This window comes from Anser anser (genome assembly GCF_964211835.1).
Source record: "Anser anser genome assembly, chromosome: 1".
Classification (NCBI taxonomy): Eukaryota; Metazoa; Chordata; class Aves; order Anseriformes; family Anatidae; genus Anser; species Anser anser.
Window position 1 is genome coordinate 71,967,685 of NC_139720.1, and position 27,398 is coordinate 71,995,082.

General features: G+C 43.2%; 1 protein-coding gene across 2 annotated transcripts in view; it reads right to left on the reverse strand.

Moving 5' to 3' along the window:
* Window positions 1-27,398, reverse strand: part of BORCS5 (BLOC-1 related complex subunit 5) — a 104,983-nt gene that overhangs the window by 5,542 nt on the left and 72,043 nt on the right. For both annotated transcript variants that reach the window (XM_083819940.1, XM_083819941.1), the window contains one exon: window positions 15,525-15,682. In XM_083819940.1, the coding sequence (XP_083676066.1) occupies window positions 15,525-15,682 (158 nt within the window). The remainder of the gene's footprint in view (window positions 1-15,524; window positions 15,683-27,398) is intronic.

Here is a 27,398-nt window from a genome sequence, read left to right on the forward strand (position 1 = left end):
TGATCCAGCGTGCAGTGATTTGGGGACACGGGGGAGAGTCTGCAACGAGGGGAGGATTTGGGGGAAGCGGTGCAGAGCTGGAGGGGGCACCCCCAAAGAAGAGGGGAGCCCTGGGGACCGAGCACTGCTGTCCGGCTGGCGGCAGTGAGGCTCGACCCTGGGGAAAAGCGGGGGAGCTGTGTTTGCTGACAAACACCCCTGTCAAGCCCTGGGGAAGGGGTCGAGACAAAATGAGGCAAGAAAATGCTGCATTGAGAAACCTAAGTTACAAACAGCATTAAAAACAAACACGCAGCTTTCCGCTAAACTGTCATGGGGATTAGGAAGCTTTTTTTTCTATCACCTCCATCAGAGCTGGATACAGTACTGATTAACCTTTTATTTCTTCTGTACTTTCTCACATTCACAGGCTGAATTCTCCCTCTGCCTCTGTGCCTTCTCGTGAATTCCTCCCTCCACACTTTCATGCATGGGACAAAATAAAAACCAGCAGAGAAGGAAACTCCAAATAGAATGGAAACAATTTAAGCCTACATAGGGGTTTCAATTAAAACCCTAGCTTAATAATTTAGTAGCTTGGTGCTAGCTCTGTAAATTGGAGTGTGTAAAAGCAGACCACCACCAGGTCTGCATGGGATGGAAGTAAATTCAATCCAGCGCCTAAAAACGTCCCACCTAATGAGAGACAGTGGTGCGGAGGGGCAGCCAGCTGGCACCCTGTCAGAAGTCAGCACACCTCATTAAACGGAGCAGCACGAGAACGGGGGCAGAAACCTCCTTTGGTTTCAAGGTTTTCTTCTGCAGGCAGGTTCCTCGCAGAGCCTCACAGCTCTGGGCGAGAGGCAAAGCCTGCACCTACCAAGCTCTGGAACAACAAAGACCCCCTTTCTCTCAACTCCAGCAATTTTCATCTGTTGACTTTAGGCTCCTTGTGTAAACGCCAGCGATGTCCAGCTACAGAGGGGAATGTGGAAGATGACCAGCAAAAGGAAGAAGAAACATGGAGCGGCCTTCCAAGCTCTTTGCTACTTTTGGACATGTTCACAATGGCTATAAAAAAGCTGCCTCACAAAAAAGAGAAAGGGTGGAAGTGAGCATTTCCTATGGCTTCCCTATACCTAGCACTAAAGTTTGTCTGCTGTGGGAGGCCGTGGCAACTGCACAGCCAGCGACACTACATGAGGGACTGAAGTTGAGTAATTGTGAGGAAAGGCCAATTTTTACTTGGTCTGAACTTGGTCTTTTTAAATAGGAAAAAAAAAAATAGTTGTTCTAACTCCTGCACATAAATGCCAATGCCTCTTTGCAGCTTTCCTTGTGGCAGGCCTAAATACACACTTACATCCTTCCTGCCTCCTCCCCCCTGGAAGCGAGCTCCCACTGGTGCCAAACCTTGTGCTTTTACCTCTCCTGGCATGCAGTCCTGCTTCTCTGAGGCTCAGCCTGGGCCGTGAGCTGCAGGGCTTGGAGTGCCAACCATATTTACCCACCACAGAGACTAAAAACTGTCCTTTGGGAATCTGCAATGAACAGTGAATGCGCATAAGAATATGCTTGGTTCTCACCTATGTAATTCCATACAGTAGCAATAAAGAGTATCTGAAGAAAGGGAGCTGAGGCAGGAGGCAGTCCTGTCTGAGGTAGTCCAGGTTTTTAAGATGTCCCCAAGGGCAAGACAAACGATGTGGCCTTTTCCGAGCAGATCCCACCAGCTCCTGCTGCCCACACATGAGGCCCTGCCGCAGTCCCTCCAGATAAACACTCAGATCCCAGTCTTCTTGCCCATCCCAGGCCCAGCAAGATGCTTCTCCAGGAAGCCCAGCAAGATGCTTCAGAGCCAGCAGTTTTTCTACTGCCCTAGAGCCATCTGCAAGCATTTACCTGAGCCACTGCTTCCACTCTGCTTGCTTTCAGCTTCCTGCCACACCAGGGCAACGCGGTTGTAAAAAAGGCTGGACCTGAAGTGTATGAAAACAAACACAGAAGGGCAGAGTCCAGCAGATGAGGTCCCAGTCCTAATCCTCGAAGTGAGAGACTCTGCCCAGCCTGGCCACAAGGAAAAAAGCATGTTCTCAGGAGAGGGCTGAGAGCTCCCAATGCACATTCCACTTCTCTCCAAAAATAATTCCTCCTGTAAAGCAGCAAACCTTGGACTTGTCAACCCCAGAACAGAGGACAAGATTTTTTTCCCCCTCCAACACTGAAAAAGATAGAAGTTTGTCAATTTTTCTGTGAGGAGTACAGTGTCACCAAAAAGGACTAGTTAAAACTCAGCACCTAGCATGATGTACTTTCTTTGTACAGCCAGTGACTCCCTGCAATAGAAGCTAACAGACCCAAATTCTAAGCCCTTGACTCTTCCACAGACCACTAGCAGTAAGGCAGTAATTTATGCCTAAGCCTCACATTTTAAACTTGAAATGACATCTACTGGGCTCTTTCTTCAAACAAAAACAGATTTATAATTACTTCCAACACCACTGCAAGATGGATATTACCCCATTAAGCGGCCTCCACTGCAGCCTCTCCCACTACACCATTCACATTCTCAACCAGTGAGGCCTCGGGAGACCGCATTACACAGCCCTGTTTGTAACATACTGATGAAACACAAAAACAATTGAGGGTACTTTCAGACAACTTGCACACCACAAATTCTTGCATTTATTTTAGAATTCTTCTTGGCCCACACTGCTGAGCAGAATAAAGACATTAATTTAGCCCATAAAAGACTGAGGTCAGCACTGGACACTGCCCAACTCTTTTCAAGAGACCATGCTGAAAACAAACCAATGCCCTATGTATACCTCTTACCTAGCATGGTTTTTATTACCTCTGCCACGGATGTGCAAGTATCCTGAGCTTTGGGAAACAGGGGCCACCTCTTGTTAGTTCAATAATTTGTTTCAATAATTTAAAGTAGCAGCTAGACACATTTTTCCCAGGTTCAGAACTGTAAGTGGTACTTGCAAGCACAAACACAGGTTCCTTGAACTTGGAATTGAGCTTCTAGAGAGGCACTGTCATTGCTGACATCACTAAGAAAAAATACTTATCATAAGAGGATGCCTTGTCATTCCCAGCTTCTCCATTCCCTCCTCGAAATGCCTGTAAGGCAAAAAGATGTTTTGCTCTCTCCATCTCCACTCAGTAACAGACTTCAAAAGCTCACCTACACTTTCATTTGTACTGTGTTCCTCTGTCCTAATAATTTGCTGATAGCTCCCATCCCCTATGGCTGCCACTCAAAAAAACACAGCAATTAGGGTGCAATCCTTATTCCAGAAAGTTCATTTGCTAGAACAATGCTCCTAACACAAGTAGCCTTTCCCCTCACACATTGTCAGGTGCCTGGCTGGGTTTAAACGAACTCCTTCCTGCAGCCGCACAACAACCACATCTGAAAGTGACAGGCAGGAACATGACTGCATGGAGTATTAGTTATGATGCGCTGGTGTGAAAATACTTCTCAGTCTGTGCACTTAAAACTGAAGACAGCTCCTCTTTCTGTACTGGCTGAAAACAAATGGGCTCAATGAATGGCTCCCCCCCACCCCACCTTTCTCTTTGATAATGTCATGCAAAGTTAGCACAATAGATCATGATGACTTCCTGATGACAGGAACATCCTCCGTTTCTCCCACTTATCCCACACACTGGTAAGCAATAAACTTAGTGGGCAGCATCTTTGCCAGGGTAGAAAATAGACACTCCCAGCCAAGGATCCCACAACCTTCCCTTCAGCATCAGTCACAAGTAGTTCTCATGAGTGCCATTCCTCTGCTTCACAGCCAGGTAAACAACTATAATTTGTGTTTAACTTTTACTTGCCACATGCTAGGATTACCTAATCTCATACCAAAATGTTCCTTTTGTTTCCTTTGTAATTTGTCACTGCTGTAAACAACTGCTAAGGAGTTACTCAGTGGGAACACTGCACGGATCGCAGTCAAGTTAGAGAATGAAGAGCAACCATTTTAATTGGTTCTAACACTAAGTTTTGGAAACGTTGACAAATACACCAGGACCCAGCCAGCACAGCCACAGAAATCCACTTACTTCAAAAGATCTTCTACAACTAAATCCATACGTGGTCCCTTAGAGCTACTGTAGCTACACGTTAGCATACAGCTGCACCTCTGACATCAAGATCTAACTATTCTGGGAGGCCTTGGGTTGCCTCCAAGAATTGAAAAGAATTCAGAATTCAAAAGAATCAGAAGGTTCATTCTGGAAATTAGCTTTTCCACCTTTATGTACGCCTTTTCCTGCATATTGCGTTATTGGACAGGATACGTTTGTCACTACCCGGCGTGCTGACCTCCGCAGCCCACAGCTCCCTGGCAGCTCCGACTCAAGCTGCCTCTGCCTTAGAGCGACCAGCATCCCCCTGCCAACTGGCAGGCCCCCAAACTGAAGTTATGACTGCTATCACTAACTGTTGCTAAAAAAAGTCCTAAAGCTACAACCAAAACAATACCTACCTCGCGCCCAGCAGTAATGAGCAAGGAGACTTCCAAGCACGTTAAAAAAGCAAAGCCCATTCACAGAGGGAGCAGGCGGACAGCAAAGCTGACAACCGTCAGCCATCTGGGTGCTGCAGATGCTATATCCAGCTCCCCAGCTTGGATACATCTCATATCACAGTCCCCTTCTGCTGGACTCTCTTTACAAAAAAAACCCTCAACACCGTCTAACTTATGATCCTTCTCTCTCAAAAGAGCTAAACAAAAACACAAGCAAGTTAAACTCAGGGCACAATTTCTCATTAAACAAAATCCAGTGCAGCCTCAGGCTGCAAAGCACCAGTCCCACCCCCTCCTTCACAGGAGTTGTATCATCACTAATGAGGCCCAGTTCTGCAAGTAAGCCTGAAGGGAGAAGGGGGAAAACAGGAGAAGTTTGATCACCTCAGGCTCTCTTTTCTCCAGCAGTTTGGTTTTGTGTCAGATCAACTTGCTAAACCGACTCTTCAGTCTCACGAGCACAGAATCATCAGCTCTTCTATGTCTTCAGACAGGCACCCTTCCAGTAGAGCTGGAGGAGAGGAGGGGGTTTTACTTACTTATCTCTCTCTGTGGCTATTCTCTCCCACTGCTATATGCCCATGCTATTCTTCCTTCTCACACTGGTGGCTAAGCACGTCACTGCCGGATGAAAACAATGCAGATGCCAAGTATCAACTCAATACCCTTTTATTTACTGTTCTTGAGTAACAGCTCGGTCTGTGATGAGGGAAATTCTAACCTAATGGAAGAAACAGACTCATGAAGACAAAACAGTTCATAAAAATGAAAGAAATATATTTCAGTGATAGTCCTCTAAATTCAGATATGACTGGAGACGCAAGAAGAGTAGGCTGCTAGTAGTACAATACACAATACACCAGAACCTCATGACATTTACAGCCCTTTTGCAGTCTTCTCTTCATGGTGGTGGGAAGACCTAGCAGAGAGTCCCCAGCAGGGATTCCAGAGTGACTGATGCTTTTAAATACATAATTCTTGTGGGGAAAAAAAACATGTTGATTTTATCAGTATGTTTTCTGAAATGTCACCCTGAAAGGTTATGGTAATTTTTAACTTGTTGACTTTAATGAGTAAGAACACTTTTTTTTTTAAAAAAAAAATAAATGCTTTCAGTTGCTGCATAATTGGTGAATAATCTACATTCACCTAAAAAGTCATCTCTGAAAAATAAGTCATACACAAAGATGTGTCAGTATGCACAACCTAGCAGTGCTACCTTAAACCTACATAAGATTGTTCATTAAAAGGACACTCAAAAATACAGTTCTGAGGCATTCACGATCTGCACTGCTGCTCATTTATTCCTACGTGGAAATTAAAGGGGAGTGGTTCTGATCTCAAACAGAAAAAAAGTTTTGATGAAATTGGAACTCCCTAAGCTAGGAGAATTTTATCAAGACCAAAATGTTATGTTCGAAAATGTTAGAAATGCTCCCATACCTCTCCTAAATGACAAAGAAACAAAGAAACAAACAAAAAACCCGCCCAGACAATATATAAGATAAATGAACTTCTGTGTTCAATGTCCTCACAAAACTCCTCTTTTGTGGAGCACAACTCCACAGAAAGGAATTGGAACATCCTATGCCTGTCTTTAATTAGTTGTTCCTGCAGGAAGAAAAATGTATGTTACAGACTGATTTGTTGCTTAAATGATAATTTGCATAACTCTTATTTCAGGCAGCTTAATAATTCTGCTACAAAACATGGCCTTCAGTTCCCTCATTTACTCATTTTATACTGCTGCCATATTACTCACCCAAGAGATTGCCAGAGCTTGAATATTATAAGAACAATAGTACTTGCAAATGTTTTTTACCCTTAGGGTTTTATTTTATTATAAATCTCAGTTCTGTATTTTCAACATGTCAGAATGATTAGTTTTAAGCAAGTTGTTTTTCCTACCAAGAATAAGCTTTGATATTAAAGAATACCAGTATCATTAATTAGATGTTTCTCCAAAAACACAACTGTTGTCATTGTAGAGTAAAAAAGTGCCATCTGAAGTACCGTTGACATCATTAAATTTGCAAGCTATCTGACCTAATGGTATTATTCACAGCTTCACACTTGGGACCCCACAGCTGTAGCTCTTCTTTTTCTATATATACTTAGAAGGTCTTTACAAATTTTCCAAAAGGGGATACTAGCCTTTGCTAGCACCTCACTTTGCTTTAGTCAGCATTAAATACTACACTAGCAGACAAGTAGTGTCCTCCTCTAGAAAACACTAAGAAAAAGCTCTCAGTTCTGTTCTCAGAGAATGCAGTGGAGCTGAATTTTAACCATTTTCTGCAGCTTGTGAAGTAGTAAAGAGATTATCTAGGCCTCTCTCTTGAAGACAAAGACGGGTTCAAGCACCAGCACGTGCTGCACTTGCACAGAAAGGCAATGCATCTAGTAGCGTCAGACCTACCTCCCATGTGCTGTGCAGATGGCCTCTATACATGCAAGAAGGGTGAAGCGTGAGATATACAGGGGCACAAGCCCAGCAGTCAGGAATCAGGGATTTCTGGACATCTGACAGTCCAGATGAAGCTTTTGCTCTTCTCCTGACAGCCACAGCTCTCACATGAAATGTCCAGATCAACTCCTTCTCATTGGGAAAACTCAAACGTCTGTCAGCTTTAACAGTGTTAGGCATTGAGAATCTGAAAGATTTTTGAAAGATGTTTTTGAAGCTCTAAATCAGCTCTTTCATGTTCAAACTGAACATAAAATGAGCAAGCAACACCCCAATGATGCTGAGAAGGGGAATATCTACTCATTCATTCCCAGAAGAGTTACTTTTAAGACTGACCATCATATTTCCCCAGCTGAGCTAAAGCTCAGGTGTTGCAGTACTTTTCTGGAGGTCACAGCATCTGGCAGTAAGTCCTTGGCTTCAGAAAAACCTCAAGCAACTCTTGAGCACTGTGAGTTATGTCCACAGCCAGCTCTTCTGAGGCTATAAACTAGTGTTCAAAACCTGATAACGACTGTATACCATCTCAAAGGATCAATGGTTCAAACAAAAGTTCAACAACTGTTCACTGGTAACTGGAATCCATTCTGAGTATCCATTTTTATTATATTAGGCCTCAAGTTTCAGGAAAGGCTGAGTATTTCTCCTTGTTCATGTCTACAGATAATCTCTAGAACAAATCAATCAAAAGCGAGAAGGCATTTGAAAATTTACAGGATGGGAGAACTTTTAGTTGAAAAGGTTCATCTCCAGTTCACATGTTGCTTGCCTGAGGCATAATCAAAAATTAAATTCTATGGATTGGATTAAACAAAAGAAAAGGTTACGACCCAAGAATCCATCCTGACCTTAAAAGCTCTAGAATTCCTTGTCAGGTACTGCTGCTATGCTGATTTGTTGTACATATACCTGACCTGAAATTCAACTGAAATTCATCTGATTTGGAATTTCATTTTTTTAGATAATTTGCTAGTCATGGCAATTGTTCCTCAGATAGATCACTTTTTCTTTGGTGTACAAACCTCATTTCTTGTCCACTATGCCACAGTTTGGAACAGTTCAATACACTTGATTACAGGGTATTCTACTATACTATAATTCAGCATTTCACACAGGCTTCCAAAGTAGATGACACATCCAGTCAAGAACAACACCCATGAGAATTAATTACTAATAAATGCTGTTTCTTATCTCTAGAGTAGTGTTGAAATAATAGTTACTAGTGTTCTCATACAGAAACATTCATGCCCCAATAGCAAACAAGCACTAAGGAAATCCCACCCTTCATATAAAGCAAGATGGACAGATTACTTGCACTAAAGCTGTGTAATATTTTCAACATGAAGTCATCTCTGCAGATCACATCTGATTGTTATCAGAATGCTAATTATAGAGCTGCCCACACAAGGTCAACCCCGCTCCCCTAACCTACCACATAGCATCTTTAAGTCATCAGTACAACTCCAAATATTTGCAAATAATACTGGCTAACACATCTAAAATGAATATCAAACTGCTGAACAGCTGTTCAGCTAACATTCCAGAAACAAACAAACAAACAAACAAAAAAACCAATTCTCACCTAAGGGTAGAGTTGACACCCTGAAAATTTCAATTCAACATTCAAACAAGAGGTAATCATTAAAAATGAAAGCCTGTAAAGGGACTCTTCCTGTATCCAGTAGGGAGGGAGAAGAGCATCTTCAACCTGTGGTAACTCCAGACTTAATTAGAAAGAGAAATCATACTATTTTTGGCCTTCACTAGGCCAACTGAGCAAAGCTTCTCCAGTTTCTTCCCAGGGCTTCTCCACTCCCCAGGCATCCTTATAGCCCTTATGTTGTATTTATGAACTCTCCTTCCTTGAACACAATGACTGCCTCACACTGTCAGATGAGATTGTCTCATGGCCTTGTGCAATCCCGTCCATACACTCCCTTTTCTCATGGCAATACCTTGTGTGATACACCCCAGGCAGAGATTTGCATTCCTCCTGTCTTAAATGTGTTCCATGCACAAGTTCAGTATCAAGTCTGCTAACTCTGGAATGGACTTTAATACTTCTTATTCCTCTTTGAAGCTCTGCGATGTTTTATTTTGTTTTTCTATCTGGGGAAACAAGGCTAGTATAAGAAACGCAATTTCCTAGTTTAAACAAGCTGTGAGAAGAATCTGAATTATATTCCTTGAGGTACCTGATAATCCTAAACTCCATGCACTAATAATATGGAAGTGTTAATATGAGGCTTAGCATGCTAGACTTCTGATCTTCAGTGCCAGTCTCTTAAGCACTGAAGTTCTATAGTAATGCAAACCTTTCTGACTGCAAGATGCTTAAGTTGAATTTTCTACTCTTTCTTGGAAATGAGGTGGTGGAAAGGATTCCTACTCAGAACTTTTCCCAAACAGCCATAAGAAAGCAAAGCACAGGAGAAAGGAAAATGACAGAACTGATTTCACACGCACATTCTGGGAACGAGGGACTGGTCTTTTATATGAAGCAAATGAAGCCATGTATGTTAATGCAACAGATTTCAACATCACAAGTGCAAACAATCTTTCTTCTTCTTTATTAACTGCTGGATCGCTTCATAGAGTTCATGTGTAACGCAGCACTGGCCATCTGCCTAGAGCATATGCAGAAAAATATTAATTCCAATTTATTAAAATAATAATTGTGAAGATTTTTCAAAAGCAGCTTCCCATTTTGACGCTTGCTGGTTAAGACATCACCCCACCACGTGAGAATTCTAGCTACTAGCACATTAGGCTGAAGAAAGAAAAGCAAGATCAGCTAAAGGACACGAAGATAGTTTCTAGCATAACACTGCACATTTATTTCTGCATGATGGTGCGTGTTCAGTTAAAATTCCAGTCTTTATAAATAACACTTCATCACAGCTGAAGGAAGAAATAAAGAGCCTAATAGATGGCCACAGTCTTCAATCTCAAAATTCCTAGATGCCAAAGAATATATTTAATGTACTGGTTTCTTCACAGAACACTGTGTTCCCTAGCACAGCTCTTATAAAAAGCATGGCAGTATGGCATTAAATCCCCTGAAAATACGAGTGGCATTTCAACCAGGAAACTTCAGGAACATTATATCCCAAGGACTTCTCAAGCTTTTTCCCTGGATTTTGGCCACTGCTAATTTAAATCTGTGAACCAAAAGGCTCAATTTTGCTTGAAAGTCAAAACTGCCTCATCTAGAAAGTCTTTATATGTTGCATCGAGAGTAAACACATCTCCATTTTCACTTTTGCCGGGCTTCATTTAACTGGCTTGCTTTCAGTCCTCTGAGCCCTTCCCTTTAATGGGATGAAAGGTAAATAGTGGTCTGATCCACATGAGCACACCGACCTTGAGGCAAAGACCTCAAGCTGAAAAAAGGCTTTGGACTTGCTGAGATCATTCATATTTTGTTGGAGCAATTCAGTTTAGTGAGAAGGTGTGTCATTCTCGAGGCATGCCTACTGCAAACAGGTTTTACAAACAAACACTACCTCCACAAAACTGACCCTATATTGGGGTCCATTCTCTCAAGGAACACTAGTCCGTTGGAATGGAACACTGAAGGAATCCTGCACAGTCTGCATCTTCCTGCTCAGAGAGGGCACCTCTGCTAAGAAGCGCAAGGTGCATCACACGTCCCCGTCTGGTTGCTGCTGCAGTTAACGGGATCCTGTGCTGCAGCGACCTTATCACCTGCCACGCAGTGTCCTGCCAAGGCGACTGGCCCAGCACTCCTTTGGTCCTGGTGGTGGGACTACTCCCTGCGCTTAGAGAGCTTTTCCCTTTATCACCACCTTCAGCATAGCTCGTCCTCTAGTTCCCGTTAGGGAATGTGAAACCTTGACAAGCTCCCCCTAACCCTGCCATCCCTCTCACCTCTGTAATGAGGAGAGTTCAAAGCCAAGGGCCCTGCCCATGGTAGATCCATGCTTCCCTCGGGGTGGAACAAAACAATGCCAATGACCTCTGCAGGCCACGTTCCCCAGCACAGTTTTTGCAGGAGATGAAAGGTCGCTTTGATAAGAGAAACGCTCAGTGCCACAGAAACAATGTACTTGCCATAAAGGTCAAAAAGCCACAAGGCACTCACGAAAAATAAACCGAAATTCCTGAATCCCCAAATTGCCGGGTATGTTTTACTTCACACAGATGGTGACATGGATGGCTGAAGCACAATGTATGAGTCTTAAATATATGGGATAAGCTAAAATGTGCTTGTATGTAATGCTTGTGTTTAAAAGTCTTTATCTTCTTCTTGGTCTTACAAAGGCACTAGATTTGTTGCTTATAAAAAATAACTATTTAATGCCTATCCCATACTTTCAACAGCTGAAATGTATTGGGAGACATGATGTGGTGTATGTGTGGCTTCAAAAGTTATTTTCTTACCAAATTTTAATGGATGGATTTTTGGACATCATGACTACATACCCACAGAAGCCCATTAGAATTATTTTTGCAGTAAGCTGGTAAAGAAAAAAAAAATTAATTGATGCACATTCTGGAATATTTGTTCAAAATACAGAGCCATCACCATACAGGAATTTACGCATATAAAACAAGTTATACACTGTAATTTGTTCCATGGCAAACCACTTACTGTTATTAATACCTAGGCTCTAACACAAGTTGTTTAACTACTTCACCATCACATATGTTAAAAATGTAAAAGGAATGTTTATTATTGGAAAATGTGTTAATTTTTCAGAGGGTGTCTGTCAGCTTAGAATGAAATATCTTAAATTTCATTTTGTATTGTAACAAGTTTTGTTTTCAGAATTATTATCAGTCTGACATTCCTATGGCAATAAAAGCTACAGATACACTGCATCAATATTTGGTCTTCAGGCAAAGCAAAACAACTCTCCTAGCAATCCACTTTCAAATACATTTTATGCATAATTTATCTAGGAACTATATTTGCCTTTACGGGTATACAGGATACTCTGAGCAGCGTTTCCCCTTTGTCAGTACTGGAAGTCTAGTAAGAAATGACAAAGGTATTTTATTTCAAAACAAGGCATGGTTCACCCCTGTAATTTTTAGCCTGAAGTATCACATCCTACGTAAGGTGAATCAGCTCGTCCCCATCATGCAGCACACTATGGTAAAACCCCCACCCAAGGTGAGGAAAAGATCAGTTTTACCTGTTAACTAGCTATAACTGCCTTTTCTAACTTAGTGTTTTATAAACCTATCATCTTCTGAAAACACGTTTTTCTTAGTGTATGCATAACAAACTCACGTGGGTGCAATATATTCCACCAGTAGACAAACCAGATCCTGTTTCCAGACCCATCTGAACACTATGTCCCCAGAAGTCAATAATGTGGTGATTAATCCAACAAGCTAGGAATGGGCATCCTACATAATATCAAAGAGTAGATACACTACCCAGAAAATGCTACACACAAGCTTTTTTTTTTCTTTAAAATTATTGAATTTTGTCAGGTGCCATTACCCTGGATTGACACATACATAAATCCCAAATCATTTTTGTGTTGTTTTTCAAACTGATAAGGGGAAAAAAATAGAAGGAATCCCTCAGTGGTACTGGAATTAAGGCAGTATTGCAACAGATGGTGAGTCAGCTGCCAAAAATTAATATGAAGCATAATATTTAATGCATATTAGTTATTTTTCCCTAAAATGCAAGCGTTCTTTTTTTATTTATTTTTTATTTTTTGGCAACAAAGACAAAGCCTATTGTGATAAAAACAAACCCTTCTGAAACCAGACAGCTCAGGTACAAGTAAGTGCAACTGCTGAATACGGGCAGTTGAGTCAACTACCTTCAGCCATGTCTTTGCAATTCTTTCCCCAAGGAAGTATTTGGGTAAATACAATTCTTCCTGAGAATGAATATTCAAAGCAGCCTGGAAAGCATACAGGTTCCATGTTTAGGAGCAAGTAAGGCTCCAGCCAACATACTGCTAACTGACTAAACTGGGAAATGGGATGGAGAGCAAAGTTAGGCTGTTCTGGTTCCCAAAGGAAGGAAACACACAGATGGGCCTACTTAGATCTGCAATAACTACTGGCATGCCAGGTTTTTTTTTTTTTCCTTAGATTAGTTTCAATTAAGCACCATTTTAAGTTAAATTGTGTGCTGAATTTACAAACCACTGCAGTGAATTATGAGTTATCGAGGGCCAATAAATTTGCAACAATACTTCTGAGTTTTTCCAGAAACCAGGAAACTTTTTTCCGGACACACAAAGAGCAAAAGGTACTTGCACTGGAACATATTATCAATGAAAAACTAAATAGGTCCTGGTTGTAACTAGTATGACTGTGGCATACTATACAGTAGGGCTATTACTACACTGAATATAGTCAAAGTTTGAAAACTGAACAGACCTCAGACAAATGGTAGGAATCAGGGACTGAAGCATACCAACATTTTGTAGGAAAGTTAAAAGCACTGTTCACTAGATGCCTGTTATCAGAACAAAGAAAACCACTGATACTTTCCATATGATAAAGAAAAAAGGGAAATATTGACTACTGAAGTGAGAATAAAAGAATTTACTGTATAGCTCATACACACGTTCTGCTTTCCACAATACACTTCATATTCTCTTTCATTTTTACTCCTTACCAATGGTCAAAGCTTCATCTACATTGCAAAACTAAATCATTGCTGACAAATGGGTGCAGCCAAATATGATTTCCTTTGTCTACACTTGTAACAAGAGACATACCCTGCTCTAGCTCAGCTGCACCCTTTGTTGTCATCAACTGTCAACAGCAGTTCAATTTAGTGCACTAAAGAGAGCCCAAACAATTTGGAAAGAATGATTTAAACTGAGTGGGTCCCACCCGGCTCCTCCAGAACACATATGCAGAACAGCCAATACAAGAAAAACATTTTAAAATGATTAGGAAAATGAACAGTAAAGACCCACCAAATCTGGCAGAGGGATTCAAAGCATCTGAAGTTACTTAAGTGTTGTGACACACACACACACACACACACAAACAACAGCAAAAAAAAAAACTGACACAACCTGACTTGTGAGTTGCCTGAGTTAGAGTCGCCCATTTCTCCTTCACTATGTCATACAGGAGTCTGTGATAAAGAAGTCATTGACAATACCAGTTATATTACTGGTATTAAGTTATATTTATTTTCTGTGAAAGAAAATCTTAAGCCTTATGAACTGGAAGAAAATAACGCCATGACTAACTCGAAAGGTAGTCTGTCACTTGCCGTATAGAAGTCAAATCCAACTTAAGCAGATTGCATTGGTGTAGTCTACCATGACTTTAAATCATGTTGATACTCTCACACTTTAACAGCCAAAAGAATTACAATCTACTTGGATTAATGCAGTACACTGTCATTAGGCTGGCAATTAAATTCAATTTCTGAGATTGTGTGATCTGAGTCACCAACATCTGCAAATATCTTTACATCTTGTGTAATAGCTGGCCTCAGACCTCGATATACCAAAGTAAAAAGGCCTTTTTAATGGCTCCCACATTATTTTGGGCTTACAACTTCACGATGACAGCAGCTTCTCAAAGCAGCCCATACATCAAATTTATTATCCAGTTTGTCATGTGGGATTTCTTAACTCTAAGCCAATATAGCAACAATGAATCAAGGTCATTGTTTACAGTGCATGAATAAAAATTAACCACCTGTTCAAAAACTTTTCTTTTGACTTTGAAAGGTATTTGGTCTCTAACACTTTTGATATATACAGCACTTAACAGTTCTTCCACATATCTGTGGACATGTGAGAAGCCACTCTCAAACAGCATCTCCTCTCATGCCAGTCTATCTTGACTTTAAAAAACTGTCAGCCATCCTACTGCTTCCAACATCGGTAGTTACACAAAAGCACACAGGCAATGCAATTTCAGGATGCTTACCCTAGGAATTAGTTTCCTCCCCACCAGTATCATTGCATATTTAAGCAGATCAGTGATTTTCAAGTGACTCTTCAGTGATAAGAACAGTAACATACAAAGACCTTTTTTAACAGCCATACAGATCAGAGAAGAGGCTGACTTTGAAAACAAAAGCACTGCTCTACAAATCCATTGAAGAAAGAAAGAGCTACTACTTTCTACCTCTGCTACCTTCTCCATGTTATGATAACCATTTCTTTCCTTAGAGCTTAAACATGATGCCTAATAAAACTTTAAGCATACAGATCTGAATAAGGAATGATAACTTCAAAAACTCCAGTCATCTTTTACTCTTTTAACAATTATTTGCAGTACTTATAATACTAGAGAAACATATTCTGTTTACAGCCAAGAATCCTAGAGCACAACCAGTAAATACATCACCTAAAAGTAACCACAGTGAAAGCCAGGGAATTTTGTTTGAAATGCACACACACACACACAGAGACACACACAGTTTCTCTACTGGGTTTACTTTAAAGCAGACTGCATAAAGCGACCCAAGACCATGCAAGCACTTGCATTCATAGCTCGAGAGGGTCATTCCAAGGCCCCCAAGCCCTTCCCACTAAAAGTGGGCATTCTGTGGGCCGTACCTCCTTGATCCGCTTCACAAGCGCATTCTGATCAAAGGCAACCGCTTCTGCACACTGGTGAAGATGGTCCTGGTACCGGAGACACAGCTGTAGCACTTGGTGGGGGTCCAGCTTTTCCAGTTTGGTGTTGGTCGGAGAGGTCTGCCCACTGAGGAGTCCTAGAAGGCAAGGGAAGAAAAGGAGTTAATCTGGCTGTTCATATAACCAGTTCAACTGCAAGCAGAAAGGCAGCAAAACATGTCCTGAAGAAAAGCTTTAAAAGGATGAATGAAAAGCTAATTCAGGCTTGAAGACTACTGAATGGACTTTAACAACATAATGGTGCAGTGAAGGCTAAAAGTGGGAAGAGCAGGGATAGAAGATTTATGGCCATTTAGGATTCATAGCAGTGCAAAGAATAGTTTGCCATACAGCTTACCCCTCCTTGACAGAGCTTAAAGGCAGAATCTAAACATACTACCATAATGCACAACAGCTTGGTTTCCAGTGATAGGCTGCATAAAGCAAGTCCTGCTTCATCTCCGTCACAAGCAATTCTGAACTCTGACAAATGAGCCCCGTCCTCATTTATGTACGCCAGAAGGGGAAGGAGTGGAGTTCTGCAATCCCCTAAGGGCATGCGACTTGAACTATTTTCATTAGAATCTCACTGTCAAAAACAGATTTCTAAAAAATCATTAAAAATTCACTGGTCCCCCAAAACAAAGCTGAGTGAAAAATGACCCACCTAAGTTAAATTAAAAACTGGGGTGAAATGTCAGTGTTTTGCCTACCTTGCCTTTTTCGAAGCTTCAGAACCCTTTCACATTGTAAGATTTTTCTTTACGTTCCCCAAAGACTAGCCCATACATACATATATTTATATATATATATATATTAAGATCTTTACCTACTCACATGACTCTAGGTTTCACAAAAAGCTCACCAAAAAAGTATGAGACTTAATACTGGGCCACTGTTAATATCCAGAGGAGAAAAAGGCAAAACCGTCCAGAGAAATTTCTCCTGCCCATTTTTTGTTGCTTGCATAGTGCAACTTGAGAACCCTTGCTGAGCTCAAGCACATGCGTGTCATACTGTCAGTTTTCTCCACAGCTTCTGGAAAAAGTGATGCTAAATTCTAAGGCCATCCTTTTTTGTTATTTCCTTTATTTATTTTCTTTTCATTTTCCTCCAGCATTAGCACAACTTCTTTCTAGTTGGGACACCATCTGTGACAAACAGCACACACACGCAATCTGCTTTTTCCAAAACATCTGTCAAGCTATGTAAACTGAATTCAGCAACTGCATGCATGTGCCTGCCCTCTGGGGCTCTCCGTTTACTGACAGGAAAAGACATTAAAACAGCAAATGTAAGCAAGTATCATACTAAGCAATTAAAAGAAGTAATAAATGCAAGTTATTTGGATTGGAAAAGTTCTTCTAAGAATGTACCTCACTGGGAAATAGAAAGTTGTGACATCAAGTTCTTGCCAGAAGACTCACAAACAAGACAGAAACCAAGACTAAGTCAGAAGTATCTTATGAATTTGAGAAAGTTAAACCTCTTCAAAAAAATTTCCAGACAGAAATGAGAACAAAACTAGGAGAGCAACCTCATCAGATATGATGAAGTAGGTTTACTTTGCATCAACACTCAATGTTTTATTCTCTCAGAATGCTCTCAATTACCCTTTACATAAAACCCATCCTTTCCTCATCTTCAGTGGAAAAAAAAAAAAAAAAAAAGATAATTTTGTTTTGCTGACTTGTCATCCACTACAATTGCACTGCCTGTATCAACAGGTCAGAAGAGGAGATAGACAGTTAACCATTTGGTCTCAAAAATCTGTATTAGCCAAATCCTTTTTTATGTTCTAGAAAGAATTACCTCAAACAAAATCTTAGGTCCAGAAATATCAATTGCAAATCTTTCAAGAAAACTTTCAGCTGAAGTGCAAAACTTTAATGAGAGCAAACATGCTGAAGGAAATGAAACTTTTTTTTTTAATGTATACATTACATTTACATGTTTTAGTGTTCCTTCAGTTTGTTAATTCTGATCTTCTGTAAATTTATCTTGTCAGGATAAATGTTCAAATAATGTTGTCAACTTTTAATATGTTGAATGTTCACACAGGAATGAAGAGTTCACTGTACACCTGAGGCTGTTACCGTGTTCCTGCACTGATCAAAATACATGATGCTATCAACCAACTAATTTTCTTTTATTGCTAATCTCTCACCAGCTTCAAGAGGAGGAAGAGAATTAGGCTCTATTTAATAGATTTAATTAAAATGAAGTGTGTATTTTGGCTAACCTAAGAATTATAAGAGTTTTGAAGCGGAACAGGGCAAGGACTGTAAAATAAGCTATAAAGGACTACGTTACTGAAACTTATATTATGTACTTACAACCTTGTACAGGTTGAAAAACACTAAAAGCAAAATTAATAAACTATAAGGAGCCTCTGATTCACTATCCAGAAAAACGTGAACTCAAGTGAACGGAGACATTAACTGTTCTGCTGGACTATCTTCATAAGAAGGCAGAAGTTCAAATATAACCCAGTATAAATGTTTGAAGTCGTAATAAAAACCAAACAGCATACATTATTTAAAGATAAAGAATAGCATTATTTTGGTTGATGCAGTAGGGAGAAGACAAAGCAATTCGCTTCTCTCAAGATCTATGGCTCATGCTGTCCATGCCAGCGAAGAACTCAGCTCTGAATTTCAACTTGTAGGAAAAGAAAGACTGAAGTGAACAGAAGCATGAAAAAAACCATGCAGTCTTCTACCTGGCAGAAATTCCCCTCATCAGAAATCGATCCACTATTTTTTGTTGTTCACAGTGACTACTTACTGCCCACAGTGTAAATATTAAAATTTTATTAATTCATTGCATTTTATTTCTTAGCAAGTCGGTAGCTTTGCTCCAAAAGAGCAGATGGCAGCAGTAAGTAATCTTGACACTTCATGGAAGTCTGTAAACACGCAGATTCCAGAGAGATTTTACCAGGGGAGTCCTGGGAGGTAGGAACTGAGATGCAGGGCTGGGAAGGACCCTCTGCCCCACGGAGTCCAGATCTCTTCTGTGCCTCCTCTCCCTAGGAGCAGACAGCAAGCCCCAAAGGCTTTCATACAATATCTGCTTCACAAGCTCTGCCCTCAAGAGATAGCAGCATGCTTCCCTACACCCTTGAAAAACTTAAGATCCACAGGAAAACACCCAAACCAAGAGCGACACACGGAAAAAGGGCAGGAGGTTAAAAAGGGTGTTGCTTGTATCCTTTGTTCGTATACAACAGAAAACTGAGGAGACCAGCTAAAAGCCCTCAGCAATTCAGCATTGAGGAGGTTTCGTTTCTAAAGCAGATAGCCAGCGCTGCAAACTTCCAGGTATTATTAAATAACTCGCTTCTTGAAAATCACTACTTCCTTCTCAAAGCTTTGTCCCACACTTTGAACTCTTCACCAAACAGGCCCATCCTAAGGGATGGAAGCAGGACTAGTCGACAAGAGGTTTTCAAAAGGATATGAGATCATATCTGTTGCAACAAAACATTTATTAGGTCAGTCTTTCAAGTGCCAAAAGGTGGAGAGAGACAGAGGTCTCTGTGTGGTTCAGGCTCACTCCAGACACAGCCAGCGCTTGAACCTGCTCAGCAGCAGAGTAACTAAGTGCTGAGTTGCCGCTACTTCACCGAGGAACGGTGTTCCTATGATTTCATCGGTGTGATTATTACTTTTCTTCCCCTGCCCCCTCCAAGAGCACATTTCTGCTCTTACAGGGGAAGAAAACAGAATCTCAAGTCTTCAAGTCTTATTAAATTGAATAGTCGTTTCCCAAGCTGTTGGTTCTCTTCCAAAGAGAGAAGCACACCCGGCATGGCTTTTATACTGACTGAACCATAGAGAAGAGAACGCTTGGCACACGAGAGACGCAACTTTCCCTGAGTGATAAGCAAAGGCGGCGTGGAGGATGTCACGGCTTGGGAAAAACAAAAACGGGGACATGGGAGATGGACTACTGCTGAGCTGTAGTGTACGGACCAAAAATGCTTTGGCAACTGCCAAACATGCACATTCTTAGCTATCAAATTACACTGTAAAACAAATAAGATGACAGACCACATTACGTGCCTGCCATGATGAAGAGAAGTCAGGATCCGCTGCTTGCTCTGGATACATCCGATGAATAAACAGTGTACCCATGAAGGTGATAATAAGCAATGGGACAAACAAAGATTCACATTTCTGCTCCTAAATGGTGCTTTAGGGAGAAAAAGAAAAGCACACCAAGTATGTCGTGCACAGAAAAATATCATATATCACTACAAGGCTGGCTGACCCATGGACTTGACAAATCTGTTATTGTTTCCATATTCCTTGGCAAAGCAGAGGCATGTTAAAACCATTTTCCTCCTACTTAGTCATCTCCTTGTTGGTTCCAGGTCAATATACACTTCCAACAAATTACATCCTACTGAGCAGAAGAAAGCTGTTAGTTTTAAAAGCATTTTTATGACTAGAAAAGTTTCTGAGAAAATGCTTTACACGGTATACTGACACAGTATGTATACAGAGCCCAGTTACCAACCATAGTCACGTTTTTCTGTTTTTAGGGACAATCCTAACAACAACTGGAGTGCTTTCCAACTTGAAACATATTATTACTTCTTTTTGACTTATGTAGTACCTTTTCAAGCAGTAATGGCAGACATCACAGAAAGAAAATAAAAGGTCCAATGCTGTTAATTTATTTGTTACAGGCAACAAAGCACAGGACACTGTGGTCTTGTTACCTATTTAGAGGCCAGAAGGGTTCACAGTATCACAGATTTCTAGGTTGGAAGAGACCTCAAGATCATCGAGTCCAACCTCCGACCTAACACTAAGTACTCCACTAAACCATATCGCTAAGGGCTACATCTAAACGTCTTTTAAAGACCTCCAGGGATGGTGACTCCACCACCTCCCTGGGCAGCCCATTCCAATGCTTAATAACCCTTTCGGTAAAGAAGTACTTCCTAACATCCAACCTAAAACTCCCGTCGCAACTTCCGCCCATTCCCCCTCGTCCTGTCACCAGGCACGTGGGAGAACAGACCAACCCCCACCTCTCTACAGCCTCCTTTAAGGTAACTGTAGAGAGCAATAAGGTCGCCCCTGAGCCTCCCCTTCTCCAGGCTGAACAAGCCCAGCTCCCTCAGCTGCTCCTCGTAAGACTTGTTCTCCAGACCCCTCACCAGCTTGGTCGCCCTTCTCTGGACTCGCTCGAGCACCTCCATGTCCTTCCTGTAGCGAGGGGCCCAAAACTGAACACAGTACTCAAGGTGCGGCCTCACCAGAGCCGAGTACAGGGGCACAATCACTTCCCTAGACCTGCTGGCCACACTGCTTCTTATACAGGCCAGGATGCTGTTGGCCTTCTTGGCCACCTGGGCACACTGCTGGCTCATATTCAGCCGACTATCAACCAGTACTCCCAGGTCCTTCTCGGCCAGGCAGATTTCCAGCCACTCATCTCCCAGCCTGTAGCTCTGCTTGGGGTTGTTGCGCCCCAGGTGCAGGACCCGGCACTTGGCCTTGTTGAACTTCATACAGTTGACCTCAGCCCATCGCTCCAGCCTATCCATATCCTCCTGCAGAGCCTTCCTGCCCTCGAGCAGATCGACACACGCACTTAGCTTGGTGTCATCTGCAAACTTACTGAGGGTGCACTGGACGCCCTCATCCAGATCATCGATAAAGATATTAAAGAGGGCCGGCCCCAGTACCGAGCCCTGGGGGACACCACTAGTGACCAGCCTCCAACCAGATTTGACTCCATTCACCCCAACTCTCTGGGCCCGGCCATCCAGCCAGTTTCTAACCCAGCGAAGCGTACGCCAGTCCAAGCCCCGAGCAGCCAGTTTCTTGAGGAGAATGTTGTGGGGAACTGTGTCAAAAGCCTTACTGAGGTCAAGGTAAACCACATCCACAGCCTTTCCCTCATCCACCAAGCGCGTCACTTGGTCATAGAAGGAGATCAGGTTCGTCAAGCAGGACCTGCCTTTCATAAACCCATGCTGACTGGGCCTGATCGCCTGCTTGCCCTGCAAGTGCCGCGTGATGACCCTCAAGATAATCTGCTCCATGAGCTTTCCTGGCACTGAGGTCAAACTGACAGGCCTATAGTTCCCCGGGTCTGCCCTGCGGCCCTTCTTATAGATGGGCGTCACATTGGCTAGCCGCCAGTCAACTGGGACCTCCCCCGATAGCCAGGACTGCTGATAAATGATGGAAAGCGGCTCGGCCAGCTCCTCCGCCAGTTCTTTCAGTACCCTCGGGTGCATCCCATCCGGCCCCATCGACTTGCGCACATCCAAGCTCCGTAGCAGGTCGCCAACCATTTCCTCATGGATAGCGAAGGCCACATCCTGCTCCCCATCCCCTTCCACCAGCTCAGGGCACTGGGTGTCCAGAGAACAACCGGTATTGCCGCTAAAGACTGAGGCAAAGGCGGCATTAAGCACCTCAGCCTTTTCCTCATCCTTAGTAACTAGGTTTCCCCTCGCATCCAGTAAAGGATGGAGATTCTCCTTAGTCCTCCGTTTCGCGTTGATATATTTGTAAAAGGATTTTTTGTTGTCTTTAACGGCAGTAGCCAGATTGAGCTCCAGATGAGCTTTGGCCTTTCTAATTTTCTCCCTGCACAGCCTCGCTACATCCTTGTAGTCCTCCTCAGTGGCCCGCCCTTTTTTCCAAAGATTATAAACCCTCTTTTTTCTGCTAAGCACAAGCCGCAACTCTCTGTTGAGCCAGGCCGGTCTTCTTCCACGCCGGCTCATCTTAGGGCACATGGGGACGGACCGCTCCTGTGCCATCACGATTTCCTTCTTGAGGAGCGCCCAGCCTTCCTGGACTCCTCTGCCCTTCAGAACCACCTCCCAAGGGACTCGGCCAACCAGCGTCCTGAGCAGCTCAAAGTCAGCCCTCCGGAAGTCCAATACAGCAGTTTTACTGGTCCCCTTCCTGGCCTCACCAAGAATAGAGAACTCTACCATTTCGTGGTCACTCTGCCCAAGACAGCTTCCGACCACCACATCTCCCACCAGTCCTTCTCTGTTTGTGAAGAGAAGGTCTAGCGGGGCACCACCCCTGGTAGGTTCACTGACCAGCTGCGTCAGGAAGCTATCTCCCACGCTCTCCAGAAACCTCCTAGACTGCTTTCTGTGCCGTGTTGTGTTTCCAGGATATGTCCGGGAAGTTGAAGTCCCCCACGAGGACAAGCGCCGACGATTTTGCAACTTCTGTCAGTTGCCTATAAAACTCCTCATCCGTCTCCTCATCCTGGTTCGGCGGTCTATAACAGACCCCGACCAGGAAGCTAGCCTTGCCGGCCTTCCCGCAGATCCTAACCCACAGGGATTCAACCTTATCATTCCCAGCCTGGAGTTCCACAACATCAAAAGATTCTCTAATGTCGAGAGCCACGCCACCACCCCCTCTGTGCTGCCTGTCCCTCCTGAAGAGCCGATAGCCAGGCATTGCAGCACTCCAGTCGTGGGAGCGGTCCCACCACGTCTCCATGATGGCAACCAAGTCGTAGCCTGCCTGCTGCACGATGGCTTCCAGCTCCTCCTGTTTGTTACCCATGCTGCGTGCATTAGGGTAGATGCACTTCAGCTGGGCCATCACCTTCTTCCCCGGCCTAGCCATTGTTTCCCCCGGCACAGCTCCAACAAGCCTTGTCTGAGCCCCGTCCCCCTTCTTACCTAGTTTAAAGCGCTCTCTATGAGTCCCGCCAGCCCCTGGCCTAGGATCCGTTTTCCCCTTGGAGATAGGGACCCGTCTGGGGCCATCAGGCCAGGTGCCGAGTAAAGCTCCCCATGGTGAAAAAACCCAAAATTTCTGTGCTGGCACCAGCCTCTGAGCCACCTATTAACCACGTGAGCTTTCCGTGTCCTCTCCATGCCTCTCCCTTCCCCCGTAGGGACAGACGAAAACACCACCTGCACTCCCGCTCCCTCCACCAATCGTCCCAGCCCCCTATAGTCCTGTTTGATAGCCTTGAGGCTTCTCTTTTCAACATCGTCACTGCCAGCCTGGACTATCAAAAGCGGGTAATAGTCAGAGGGGCGAACCAGGTTTGGAAGCTTCCTGGTAACGTCTCTGACCCTGGCCCCAGGGAGGCAGCAGACTTCCCTATGTGTGGGGTCAGGCCGACAAATAGGGCCCTCCGTTCCCCTGAGGAGGGAGTCGCCCACAACAATCACCCTTCTTTCTTTCTTGGTGGAGGCAGTCCTGAGGCGTGGAGTCAACTTCCTCACCTCAGGCATCCTCCTGGGTAGGCTTCCTACCTCATCCTCACCCACCAGTCTCTCCAGCTCCAGGGCCTCAAACCTATTGCTCAAGGGCACCTGGGAAGGCGGCGCCGGAAGGGGAGGGCATCTCCTGCGAGGTCGAGCAGGGACCTGTCTCCATTCCTCCTCAACTCGCAGGTCCCCTCCCTCTGCCCGATGGCGACAGGGCAGGGGTCCACCCCCCTTTGGGGCGTCTCACCCTGGTCCCTCTCCCTCCGGTCCTGCAGGGAGTTGCTCCACCAGTCTATCTCCCGCTCACACTCCCTGATATCCCTCAACCTCTGCACCTCTTCCTTGAGTTCCGCCACCATGCGGACCAGGTCGTCCACCTGCTCGCACCTCACGCGAGCAGTCTCTCTGCCTCCCGCCGATGGCAGCAAGAGGCTCAGACACTCCCCGCATCCGGAGACCTGAACTGCCGCATGTTTGGACGGGCAGTCGGTCTGGGTGTGCACTGACTTCCTAGAGAAAGCACCGTGCCTGGTGGAGACCATTGCAGCCCAGCTGACGGGAGAGTGCCGTTGGAGGAGTTGTCCCTATGGGCGGGTGTGAGCGCTCCGCCCTGCCTGCCCGCCCTGCCCGCGCTCACTGCCTCGCTAACTGCCGCGTCACTCCCTGGTCGCCGCGCTCCCTAAGGGCCGCCTTTGAACGGCCGGGGGGAGGAGCTGTCGCTGGCGCTGCTGGCTCCGCCTACGCCTCGTCAGCCTCCCTCACGAGGGCTGCCGGTGCCTGGCGGCTCCCTCACGTAGGCCCGGTGCCCGAAAAATAGCCCTGCCTGTCCCGATCCCGCGCTCCGCTGCAGCACGCGTCTGCCCCGGAGCCGGTCGCCTCGGCAAGTGGCCAAGGGGTTATAGTCATTCAAGTAATAAACCCTTCTGTGGAACAGAAGAGAGGACTTCTGTGGTAACCACTTGTTTAATAAGACCAGACGTTTACCTTGACCAGAATAGTGCTCCCAACATTTGACAACAGTGGACATTTAGAAAAGAATGTCTTTGTCTCTGCTTCGTCCTCTAGCACAATCTTCCCACCTCCAAGTTATTACAAATTTCAGAGAAAAAAATACTGTGGGCTGTGAAGCTCTGACACTTAGATTTCTGTGCAACAGCAGCAATCTAGAGTGGGGTGTACTTTTTTCCATCATGTTTCCCTGCTTAAGAACTCCCCGTTAAGTCTCCTCTCCCACAGAAGACTTAATTTCTCTGATTATTTCTCTAACGCCCTCAAAGAACCCTGCACCCTGAGGCCTGACTTCCCTCTTTCAAAGCCAAGTCCATTCTTCTCCAACGCACGGTGTTTACAAGGCTAAAAATCCAGTTGCTTCTGTAATTGCTACCCCTTTGCTGGACTGACTATTCAGCAACACGCTTTTTAAGGGCTTGCATTGCAGTGTATTGCATGTCATCACCTTTTCTCCTGTGAGCAAGGTTAAATGAAGCAACAGATTACACACTGTGATTAGCAACAGCTTGTCAACTTTATAGAGGCGCTACCAGTTCTGGTACGTCTTTCTGAAGATTGATTCCTGTGTACATTACCATTTTTTGTAAAACCTCTGCTGTGAATACTTCTCATTCAGACTTGTAAAGAATGATGTACTTTTGTAATGAATGCTGATTCAACTAATTGATTTTGCTTTTCTCAAATTCTTCTCTGACAATCCCACAGACTCTTCAGCAAGCTTCTGAAGAATCTAAGAAGCTTTCATAAGCATATGTTATTAGCTGTTCTTAAGGAACTTCTCTTCTGGTATTTTAATGATTTCTTATTTAAACTGCTACAGTTTGTGAACTTCTGCTCACCTATCAAAGGTTTCCTTTTGCCTTTAATTTTTTTTGAAATATCTTTTTGCCTACAGCTCTTTTCATATTCCTTCAACAAGGCAATCCCTCCCTCCCCTTTCAAAATCACCTTTGCTGCCTGCAACTTACTTTTCAGCTGTTCCTAATTCCTCCTCCTTACCACCCTCTTTTCTTAATGAAACTCCTCTTCATAAATTTAACCCAAGATGGTAAAACTTTCTCAGCTCTTCCATTCCTCACTGAATTTGAATAGGCTCTGGTTACTACCAATAAAATAGCACTGGGTCATTTCACACACCCTCTTTAAAAGACAGCATTAGTTTTAGCTTAAAAAGTGGTATTTTTCAGGTCTGCAGGAATTTTCCAGTGTTCCAAGGTTATTTAAAAATGATCAGACCAACAACTTCCCTCATCAAGTGCTTGTAATGCTCTTGGATAAAGCTACCCAGTCTGGCTAGTCTCATAAATGAAGTCTGCCCTCAGTAGCCACAGTTTAACTATTACAACGTCATACAGTTGCCTTCCTCATTGCTATTTGCAAAGGTGAGCACCTTCAGGTATCCCAGAGTACAAAAAAAAAATATATATCCACACAAGAAACAGATGAGATCCCTGAAGACTGAGCATTCTTCCTTGACCATTACTGCTTGCACAAGTTTGGAGGCAGCAACTTGCTATTAGCTGAGATAGAGAGCTCATTTCCCCATGCAAGAAGACTTTAATATGACATACGGAAAAGAAACAATTGCACGTGTGTGCAGCAGAATAAAAGGCATTGAAATACATCCAAACATACAAAGTAATCAGATTTATATGGCTCTTATTGACCAAATGCTTTGAATTGCAATTGTGTACTTCCTCCTTTCATTCCTGAAGACTAACAAAAGACTACATTTTCAGCAAAGTCTTTTTTTTTTCCTGATACTTCTGTTAGGATACATCAAAATTCATACACTCAGATATGGAAAGCCAGGCTGCCCTTAAGAAAAGGGCATACACCATAGAATTAGTAGAGGTCAAGCATGACGAAAGGGAACTTCCAAAAATATGAACAAAATCACAGCTAGTCACAGAGAAAACTTTAACCTCAAATGTAGATGACCACACAATCTTTTTTACAAATCAGTTTATTTTCTAAAATCACACTGATAAAACACCTTGTAATAAAATATGTATTTACTCAAAGACAAAACCTGGCTTTGTTGCCTGTGTATTTTCAATTCCTTTGAACTTTAATAGGGAAACACAATGACTGTAGGCAAAATGAATAGCTATTATGTGAGCAAAGAACATATTTGTATTGTGGCAAGGAATGTTGGCTGTAACAGCAATTTTTCCTCTATTTTGGAGCTCATATCATGTGATCTGTTACTTCTGCATGGGTGACAGATGGGCTGAAGGCTCTTGTCTTGTCACATCATTTAACAGGCAACTTTTCTGACCAAAGAGTCCAAATACTCTCTCAGTATGAATATTGTGCCTCAGTTTCCTAACACCACGAGCTATTGCTTGTAAGATAATACTCATTAAGATATAAAAATCACCACTGCTTTTATTCCTCCATCATTTACCTTTAAAAAATAAAATAAAATTAGGAAGATCAAAGACATTTAGGTTTCTTTAAAAGTGTAGTTTTAAAGAACAAAAAATCCAATCTCTTACGGTTTTCTACCTATTAGAGGCACAGATCTTACATTAGGAGAAATTGTGATTGAGGGTTTTTTGTTATTACTGTTATTA